Source organism: Copadichromis virginalis, linkage group LG7 (assembly GCF_057382275.1).
Source record: "Copadichromis virginalis isolate Kocher_CV1m ecotype Utaka linkage group LG7, C_Virginalis_male_GT1.1, whole genome shotgun sequence".
Lineage (NCBI taxonomy): Eukaryota > Metazoa > Chordata > Actinopteri > Cichliformes > Cichlidae > Copadichromis > Copadichromis virginalis.
In genome coordinates this window covers 70,373,468-70,384,019 of record NC_140624.1, presented here as the reverse complement: position 1 = coordinate 70,384,019, position 10,552 = coordinate 70,373,468, and the positions used below count along the sequence as shown (strand labels likewise).

The window sequence follows — 10,552 nt, the reverse complement described above, 5'->3', positions numbered from 1 at the left end:
ATAAAACAATATCATCCATTCACAATAAATCAGCAGTCTAATGTTCTAATATATGGTATACATATACATATGTGTATGTATGTGTATATATATGTATGTTTGTCATTGTTAACGTCACACCTAAAAACATAGCTTTTACTTTACGGTACAACAGGTATCATTTACCGTAATACCTGTTATATGCACGCGTGATACACAATAATAACACATAATAACCAATCAGACAGATTCATCAGGTAACATGAGAACATTCACTGCCTGGAACAGCGTATGGATGCTAGGGCTCCGGTGCACCGTCAGCCTCAGAATCTCCAGCTACTGGCTGCTGTGCTGCTGTAGATGGAGGGCAACCAGCTATGTGATGGTGATTAACTTATTCACCACAAGGTGTCACTGCTGTGCTTCCCAACAACACTCACGCTACAAGGTAAGAGTCCCCTTTGTTGTGTCAGTTAGTGATGGAGACATATACAGGTATTTGCAGCAAACTATAATTGATTGTTCTTCTCTCCTAACTTCAGTGCAGCTTGTAGAATAAAAATATAAATGAAACTGTTAACATTAAAGCTAACAGCTGGCTGCTTTCACCTTTACTTTGTGCTACATTCCTGTTCATCAAAACATCATTGCAGACAAATAAGGTCTCCATGTACCTGACCTGAGTGCATCTCTTAGAAACAAAATATCACCTCTCATTCTATTGGCTGTACCTTCCAGTGTTGGGTAAGTTACTTTAAATTAGTAACTTAGTTACATTACTAGTTACTTCTATCAAAAGTAACTCAGTTACTTCAAGTTACTCGTTACTTTCAGAGTAACTAGTTACTAGGGAAAGTAACTTTGGTTTTACTCAGAATTCTCTTGTTAATGTGTTGCTTCCGTAACTGGATACCCAGCCAGACTGTCAGTCTTCTAGCTTGCTTACTTGCCACAGTGCACTGTGCCACCTACCAATAGAAAGGAAAAAAATAATGTGCACATTTCCACGAGAGAAATCCCACGCCTGATTCTATCCTATCCTGCTTTTTACATCCAACACAAAAACTGCAGTCGTGGTGCTTTCGATTGTACTCAGAACTCGGAAATTCTGCCTTCTGAATAGGAAGATGTAGGTAACACCAGACTGCAGATGAGCTGCTTACAGGGCTGGACTGGGACAAAAAATCGGCCCGGGGAATTTGACTAGAGACCGGCCCACCATTATAGGAAAAATCATAAAGCCTTTGAATGAAAATAAACCCTGTTGTGACAGTGATGTACACTGTTCTGATGGTATATATGCATCAATCTATCAATCGTTTGTTGTAAGACTCAGATAATTATTTTTTTAAAAGTGAGACATTTTAAATGATAATAAGAAAGAAAAGTATTTCTTTGTGCCCCCCTCTCCCTGTTAATGCCCTACATGGCCCCCTGGCAACACTTTGCTAGACCCGCCCCTGCACAGTTACCAGCTGTCAGCTACTTAGAAAAGGATCCTGGTGTTATTTGTCTCTCAGAAACAGTTCATAACTTCAACTCATTCATGTCACCTAAAAGGTAAACCTGTTTCTCCATCACCTGTTCAGCTCTGATGGTTCAGTAAGGACATCTCCTGGTTTCATCTTCATGTTTCCCTCTCACCACATAACCAAACCCACATCATGACCAGCAGCTTTACAGCTGTGGCTCCAGCAAACATCAGCTGATACTAGAAAGTAATATTAAATAAATTCTAACAACAGCTGATCAAGCTTGAACGTGCTGCTGTTGTTTATCCGCTGGTTTCCTCTTTCTGGCACAAAGTGGGCGATAAACAAACAACAGAGAAAAGCCGATCAGCTGATCATTGATCAGTTTCATGATTGAAGTAGAAACAGGATAGGGAGGGGGGAGAATGAAAGAAGAAGAGGCAGCTGTGCAGCAAAGACACAGAATAACTGCAGCTTTGTCTTTTTCATTGTAGCTGAATTACGGGACAAACTGTTCCTTTTCACCTCAATAAGAAACGCGTAATATTTTCTCTGAATACCAGACGATTCTGTTTTTTACGGGACGGTTGGCAACTCTAATAATTAATCTTATGAACAAAATAAAGTTCAACATCAGTAACATAGCACCACCCAGCTGTATAGAAACCCTGTCATGCTAGCTAGCACGCAGTACGAAAAAGTCAGCACAGCTAAAATAAACTCCACCTAAACTTGGTTCATATCTGACCCAGAGAGACTGCAGGTCATAACCTCTTACCTGAAGTTCAGTTCACACTCGGACCGGCGGCCGCCTCGGGTCTCTCCTCCTGTCTCCCCTTTCCCTCCTCCACCTGCTGCCTCCACCACTTGCTAATGTTATTGAATCTGTGGAAGCTCCGCGACAGCCACCACACGAACGAATAACGTGCCTATCTAAATCCCAGTAACGAGTAACGCGTTCCTGGTTTTGGCATAATAACTAGTTACCGTGCTACTTACCACAATAATAACGTAGTTACTGTAACGCGTTACTTAATAACGCCTTAGTCCCAACACTGGTACCTTCATGATGTAAACAATGACGTGCATGCAGCGCAGGTATCGCCTCCAACTGTGCAGCCTTACTGGGTTTGCTGTGAAATATTTAAAGAGATCAAATATTTGCCGCTCACATCAAACTGGACTCTATGAACTAGAATTAGTTCAAAAACAATTGGTTAACATTTCTGTTTTTACATTTACGATTACCAACACACACCACAGAAACGTCTTTTCACAGAGGGCCACTTCCTGTGTGGATGAAGCAAACCGACAGCAGGCAGTTGTGATTCGCTGGCTGTGACTCACCTGAAGCGTTACAGGCCTCTCTGCTTGGACTGTTGGGCTGAGGCTCACCTGGGTCAGGATTGGACCGTCTGTGCTCAGAACATCGGCTCACTCTGATTCAATTCATGTCAGAACAAAACCAAGAACAGCTGGGTGGTAACTAAGTACAAAATACTTAAGCATTCCAGGTATCCGTGCTTTACTTTGAAGTATTCTGCTGATAATAAACGGGGCTAACGCAGATCGTTGTGTCTGTTGCTGTACGTCAGCACAGAGATGTTTCAGATAAATCACCTAAAAAACTCACAAGAATGAAATTGACATTCATTTTCCTCAACACCTGAGCAGCAACACTTGTGACCTCCACTGACTGGTAAATACCCAAACTCTTTACTCCTCTGCTCCTGTACGATGGGAGATTTTACCCTGGAGTCATCTTTGTTAAAACCAGCAGCAGTTTAATATTTTTAACTATGCTTTGAAAGTGTTTTCTTCAAATGGGAATTTAGAGTTGAAACGTGTTGTATTCAGCAGCCAGAGGCTAAATCCTGCCCTTCACTAACTTTAATACATTTTGACCTGCCAGGTTGTAGCTGTGGTCCGGTGCACAGAAGAGTGCACCTCTGCTGCATTTGCAATAAAAAGCTGACCAACGCAGAATGAAACTTAAAGGGAAGTTGGTGCCGGAGACAAAGAGAAACCTGTGCATGGATCTTCTCTCTTGATTTGTTGCAGGGAGGCTGCAGGGAGTCACTGAGCTCAAAGGAGTGTGTAGCTACGGCACAACAAGCAGTTTCTTTGAGCCGAATATAAAAGTGACGGAGCTTTATGTGCAGGTAAGTTGTAAGACTACGCCCGTTGTCCAGCGTGCTGTTGCCTAAATAACAAAGAAAACAATGACCCTGTCATGTCTGCGTCAGTCTTGAAAGGACAAACAGCATAATTATGCAGTTGCCACTTTAAAATAATCCTTCTTGTCAGTGGAAATTCTTTGTCATTTCCCAACGCGGACACTTGCAGCATGCTCTCATTTATGAGAAACTGGTGGAGTTTCTACGCCCAAAGATAACGATCTTTCCTCAAATGCATTCTTTTGTAAAAACAAACTCACAGTGAAGAATGTGAAGGTGGACACGTATCAGTGCCACTCTGTTAACCTGCTTAACCTGCAGTAACCGAACATTCAAGAGATTCCCCACCCCACCCCGAATGCACAGACCGAGTGGATAGCTCACAAAATGTGTCTTTTTTCACAACAAATTCTCTCTTAATGTCCATGAAAGAACTAGAAAAGCTGATCGCGTCCTTGATTGTTAACGTGAGCTTGTCCATTGCTCAAATGAGCTGAGCTTTAAATCAGCAGAAATAAAAAGCTAAGTGTTTCTTTAATACAGCAGTTAAATGTGGAATCAGCTGCTGCCACTGGGTCCAGTTTTACACGTTTGTATGAAAGTATATTTAAAGCTCCAGAAAAGTTTCATTTACCCCTAAAGATGCAAAATGCTCTTCATGCTTCGTTAGAAACTGCATTACTTATAAATGTGGAAATTATATATTTATTATTATTTATTTTTAAAAAAGGAGAACACTGAGGTCGATTAGCTCAGAACTTTGTTTTATATCTTCTCTTTGAACAAGATAGAAATTTAGGGGTAACATGGCCTTACAAACCTATTACACACAGCCTATTCAGTTCATAGGCTGTGTCTATGAACTAAAATTAGTTAAACAATTGGTTAACATTTCTGTTTTTACGTTTGACTACGCACGTTTAGCTTCATTTCTGCAGTTCCACAATAGTATGTGTGTTTTATCCCTGGTATGAAAAATGTTCAGCTGCTGACGGGACAGAGTTCTTTGGAGTCGTGATGCAAAAACAACCTTTATCTTCACGGCGATGTCACACAGACACACTGAACACTGATTCTGAGGAATGCTTGACTTAACAAACACTGGTTGTTGCACAATCACAAAGCAGAACATGAACATATTTCAGTCTTCTTCTTCCTCCTGCTCCCTTCAGGGGGCGCCACAGCAGATCATCAGCCGCCATCTCCTCCTATCCCAGCATCCTCCTCTGTCACTCCAACCCTCTGCATGTCCTCCGTCACTGCGTCCTTTGAGGTCTTCCTCTTTTCCTCCTGCCTGGCAGCTCCATCTTCATCACTCTGTCCAGTATATCCACTGTCCTTCATTCCCTGCTTGGTCATCTCTTTTCACTTCCTGTGTCATTGTCTTTTATTTTCTTATCTCTAGTCTATGTCAGAGCGCCTGTTTCCAGGCCCCGTCTGCGGTCTCCAGTTCCTTGTGCCTTTGGATTTTCTCCCTTTTGGACTTTTCACTTTTGCCCATTGGGACTTTGTTTTGTTTTCTCATTGTTTGTTAAATCTCACCTGTTTTCCATGTCTGCATTTTCACATCTCAAAGTGATATTTGAGTCAATTTCAGGGCCTGTAAAGAAGTTTAATCAGTAATTCAGCTTCTACCAGGTTCTGACTGTGAGCCTCAATTACACATACAGTCGGGGAAGATGGCCCCGCCCCTCCCTGAGCCTGGTTCTGCTGGAGGTTTCTTCCTGTTAAAAGGGAGTTTTTCCTTCCCACTGTCGCCAAAGTGCTGCTCATAGGGGGTCACATGATTGTTGGATTTTTCTCTGTATGTAGTATTGGATTGTCTACCTTAGAAGAGGAAAGCAGGTATTTGTTAGACCTTTCTCAACTTCAACACATTCTGTATACATGTTCTTCTACATGAGGTGTATATGTACAGTGGCAAGTGTTCATATTTTCTGCTTGTGAAGTTGTGTCTCATTGTTGTTTTTTAAATTCTTCAAATGCAGTCATCACTTCAAACTATTCACAGTAAATGATTTTTTGTTTCTATGGGCGGAGTCTCCAACTTTGTGATTGCAGCCTTTTCTTAGAACATAAATCTGTGTGTAATCCACCAGTTTAACGTATCCTTCCAGTTACTTTGGAAGCTCTCACACTCAGACCTCTGAGCCGAATCTGAAACTTCCTTTTTGAGAGATTTCAGGTTCAGCTCATCAGAGCTTCCAGATGAAGTTCATCCCAGTTTAATTCTGATACCACTTACAGGGACGCTTCCCCTGCTCTTTGTGATAAATCCTTAAAGTATTTTTCTGGAAAGATCTCAGCTTTAAGGGCTTCTCATCCATCTCATTCATCATCAGTTTTAGACCCAGTTCCAGCCTCTGAATGCTTGACTGTCTTCCAACAGTTTGAGCCAGTGTCTTATTCTGTTTTAAAAGATATAATTGATCATCTCAAAATCTCTGGTTCCCCGCATGATATTCTTCCTTCTTGTTTCTTTAAGGAAGCTTTACATGTTATTGGTCCTTGTATCTTATCTCTGCTGAATGCATCATTGTCATCAGGTTGTGTACCGTCTCTCTAAGCATGCTGTTGTGCAACCTATTATGAAAAAGAAAAATCTTGACCCTAATGCTCTCACTAACTACAGGCCGATCTCCAAACTCCCTTTTATTTCCAAAATATTGGAAAAGGTAGTTCTAAAACAACTTCAGGCCTTTTTAGATGCAAATGGTATTAATGACAAGTTTCAGTCTGGTTTGAAACCTCGCCCCAGCACAGAGACAGCCTTACTTAGAGTTTTTAATGATCTTCTTTTAACTGCTGACTCTGGATATTCTGTGGTTTTAGTTTTACTTGACTTGACTGCTGCTTTGGTTAACCACAACATTCTTCTATCAAGAGTGGAACATGTTGTTGGTCTCAAAGGTTTTATCTTGGTTTAAATCCTACCTCTCAGAGAGGTCGTTCTCTGTTGCTATGGGGCAACACTCCTCGGCTTCTGCCCCTATTTACTGTGGTGTGCCTCAAGGGTCCGTGCTCGGTCCTGCTCTCTTCTCTTTGTACATGTTGCCCTTGGGATTAATTTTTAGTAAATACAACATCTCCTTTCACTGTTATGCTGATGATATCCAGATTTATTCACCTTTGAAATCCGATGTGACTGCTTCTTTGCAACCTCTGTTCAACTGCTTGCATGAAGTTAAAATTTGGTTATCACATAATTTTCTTACATTGAACGAGACCGAAATCATAGTCTTTGGTAGTCACACTCCGCTAAACCAGTTAGCTGATGCCCTAGGCCCTCTCGCTAGCCATCTCTCGCCCACTGTAAGGAACCTCGGAGTGTTCCTGGATGGCTCTTTTAAACTTGAGAAACAGGTCTCCACTGTGGTAAAAAACAGCTTTTACCAGTTGCGTCAGATATCCAAAGCAAAGCCGTTCCTTCCTTTAAAAGATCTTGAAAAGCTTATCCACGCATTTATTACATCCAGATCGGACTACTGTAACTCCCTCTACTCGGGCCTCCAACACTCCTCTCTTTGCCGGCTTCAGTTAATTCAAAATGCAGCTGCGCGTCTTTTAACAGGTACAAGAATTCATGAACACATAACTCCAATGTTAGCCAAATTACATTGGCTCCCTGTTAAATATCGCAAAGATTTTAAAATTCTTTTGTTCACTTTTAATATTCTGAATAATTTAGCGCCCAGCTATCTGAACTACTCCACTCATACAATCCCAACAGAGCAGATCGTCCAATCACAGGCTCCTAGCACAACCTAGGTCTCGAATGAAGTCGAGAGGTGACCGGGCCTTTGCATCCGTGGCACCCAGACTCTGGAATAACCTCCCTGTTCATGTTCGTACTGCCGAGTCGATCCAGTCTTTTAAATCACGTCTTAAAACTTATCTTTTTACTTTGGCTTTTGATTCTAACTAGTTGGTCTAGCTTGTTGTGTTGTTACCTATTGTTTGTTGTCCTGTTTTATTGTTTGTTTTAATTGTCTCATGCTTATACTGACTGTGAAGCACTATGGTCAACACTGTTGTTTTAATATGTGCTATATAAATAAATTTCGATTTGATTTTGATTTGAATTCAGTCTAGTTAAGTTTACTTCTCCATGGCACCGTTACAGTTCTGTTACCTTTCTTTCCTTACAGTTCACCATGGATAAGCTGGTCTCCGAACTTTTCGGCCTCTGCCCAACCATCATCGAGATGTATGACAATATGAAGGACAATGACGAACGCTGCAGGCGGATTGCTGACAGGGTCAGAGCTTTGGAGGGACTGGTTTTAACCGTCAAAGAAAGGGGATCAGGCAGAAACTCTGGCGCTGTGGAGAAAGCGCTGAAGGAACTCCACACCATCTTGAAACATGCTGAGAAACTGGTGTCAAAATTCTCAAAAAATAATCGGCTTAAGCAGTTCATGATGTCAGGCAGCATTGGAGCAAAGTTCAGCGAGGTGAACCAAAGACTCACTGAGAACTTCCAGATGCTTTCTGGAGCTCTGCAGGTTGAGCAGAGCGACATACTGCACAAGGTGTATGAAACTGTTTTAGGGTGCCCCTACACACCGCTGCCTAACCCCCCATGTCCTATGTTTTCCCCAGCAGCACCGCCTATCCCCTCTCCTCCCGTGCCTGCCGCCTACATCATGGCACCCATGCGGGCTTCGACGCCTGTTCTGGCCCAGCCTTTCTGCAAAACTACAACAGTTCGCATTCTTGTCTCCAATAACATGCCCCCGATGCCCGTCATTAGGACCATCAGCCCTGTTTCTGTCGTCAGAACTGTTTCACCGATGGGTTTTCGGCTCTACTAGTTTGGCCAGTCGCTTTGCATGATTTGTGATCAATAATAATCCCTATTTAATCCTCATGGGCCTTCATTCCTCCTGGAAGGTCTTCTTGACTGGGAAGCTGTGAAGGTAACTTTCATTCTCGAGAAATTCTTTTGTAAAAGAAATACTACTTTTTTTCACGATTAAATAGATTTGAGAGGGATTCAAAAACAAACAATTTTAATAAAGTTTTGTGAAACAATGAAATTATTCCTTGCTGAAATGAGTGCACACATATTTATTCTCTTTCACATTGTTATGTAATTTGTGTCCTCTTGTCCTAGTGCTAAATGAATCTCTAATAAATCAAGGAGCCTATGTGTGTCTGTGTGGTTTTCATCTAATTTAACAATCGTTCATCTGATCTGCTTCAAACTGTGCAGTCTGAGGATGCAGCGTGGTGAGCTAGTTAATTATAATAATCTCAAATATTTTAAACTTTGTGATTTCAGAGGTTTAACAAAGTTTCCTATAATGTGTGGTCTGATCTTCATTGCAGGACACAGTAGAACGTGTAATTTTCTTGGGCTGAATTTGATGCCACTCCTTTCTGTGTCTCCTCCAGTGTCTCCTCCTGCTCTGCTAATTTTGCCTCCAGCTTGGACATTTTTTTCTCGTTTATCCAGCTTCATCTCCAGATCGATGTGTAGAGCCCCAGACAGCGATATGTAGTCATCAGTGAGGCTCTTGTTCAGATTTTCAAACTCTTCCACATCTTATTCATCTTGTGAGCCTCTGCGAATTTGATGTTCAGTATTTCAGCTTTCTGCAAAGTCTCTAGGAAATTCTCCAGAGCTTTTTTCACATCAGACAGCTGAACTTCCTTCCTCTGGTCGAGGAAAAACACCAGTTTCCACAGAGCTTCAAGTCTTTTCACGACGAGGGGAGCCTGCTGGACATTATCCTTCATCTTCTCAATCGTTCTGTGAACATCCTTCAATGTCGTCATTATTTGCTTGTTCAGCTGAAGAGACATGTGCCAGGGAACAAAATGTTTTTAATTAGACCTCAATGAGTTACATTCAAATTATAATGACTAGGATTGCTGAATCTCTGAACCTCACGCTGAGCGCACATGGACTCCTCAGCGACCACTTTCACAAAGAAAACAGTTTCCTGCTCTGCTTTTGCTTTAAATGAGTCCACACATTACCAACTAAACACCACGCTCATCTTGAAACGATCTGAAGTGATACCTGCTGCAGCATTCTCGAGGTCATAAATCAAACAGGTTTATGCAACGACAATACATGCAATGATCCTGGGCTCAAGCCTGGGGAGGGGTCTTCATGTGATTTTTTGGGGGTATTCCAAGCTCTGTTTTTACCTGCCATCAAAAAGGAGGTGCCTTATCTAACAGAATGGTACAATGCACTAAAACATTACATAACACAAGGCGATTGCAGATTTCAGGAACTCGAGGTCTCTGAAACACAGTGAGGTGAGGAGCTCTCGGAGCTCTCGGAGCTCTCGGCCCGCCTGGAAAGCCTCCTGAGCTGGTGCTTTATGGTTTAGGCTACCAGCTGCACAACAATAAGGGCCTGTAACAGCTGGGGAGGCTGAAAACAAACACATTTTTAAAAACAACCTTTTCTCACAGGCAGTCCACGGGCACACTCCCTCCCACCCTCTCGCCACTCTCTCTGACTGACGTGTAATAAATCTCTATGTGAAGAACTGAAAGTGGATTAACCCAAATCATTCTCATGTACAGCTGTCCTTCTTGGCCAGGGACATTCTTGTAAAACAGATAAAGAGTTTTTTTCCTGGTTAAATAAAGTTAGAATTTCTACATTTACACTACATGTTATTATCCTGTTGCAACATCAGGTCTGTGGGTTTTTGTGTTACAGTGTTGTATGTTTTGTCATTTTGGCAAATTAATTGCACTCAACGTTTGAATGATTCGAGGTAAGTGAATCAGCAACTGTACAAAAGCTGCACACAAAGAACTCACACAGTTAAGCTACACACCTAATGAAAATATTTGTCCATCATGTTCACCTCACAGGAACTTTATCCAGGCTACAGATGCAAACATTTGGGACTGACCAACCTATCGCAACGCTGATTTTTCAAGATATGCCAAAGA

The 10,552-nt window shown here is 41.8% G+C and overlaps 2 protein-coding genes and 1 long non-coding RNA gene across 6 annotated transcripts in view; 2 read left to right on the top strand and 1 right to left on the bottom strand.

Moving 5' to 3' along the window:
• Positions 1-2,863, bottom strand: part of LOC146706809 (uncharacterized) — a 12,262-nt gene extending 9,399 nt beyond the window's left edge. For both annotated transcript variants that reach the window (XR_014921634.1, XR_014921635.1), the window contains exon 1: positions 2,799-2,863. This is a non-coding gene — a long non-coding RNA (uncharacterized LOC146706809). The remainder of the gene's footprint in view (positions 1-2,798) is intronic.
• The window catches only part of LOC146706796 (uncharacterized), a 378,960-nt gene that overhangs the window by 74,823 nt on the left and 293,585 nt on the right, over positions 1-10,552 (top strand). The window lies entirely within an intron of this gene.
• LOC146706808 (mixed lineage kinase domain-like protein) lies at positions 3,101-8,778 on the top strand. 3 transcript variants are annotated; one of them, XR_014921631.1, is made up of 4 exons: positions 3,101-3,150; positions 3,364-3,613; positions 7,777-8,547; positions 8,745-8,778. XR_014921631.1 is itself a non-coding variant. In XM_085465045.1 (3 exons), exon 3 carries the CDS (start codon positions 7,783-7,785, stop codon positions 8,440-8,442), a length of 660 nt encoding a protein of 219 aa, XP_085321171.1. In that variant the 5' UTR covers positions 3,101-3,150; positions 3,364-3,613; positions 7,777-7,782; the 3' UTR covers positions 8,443-8,778. The 3 variants fall into 3 exon arrangements, 2 of the variants coding, with proteins under 2 accessions (XP_085321171.1, XP_085321172.1); XM_085465045.1 differs by having other exon boundaries at positions 7,777-8,778; XM_085465046.1 differs by lacking the exons at positions 3,101-3,150; positions 3,364-3,613 and adding an exon at positions 6,027-7,472 and having other exon boundaries at positions 7,777-8,778.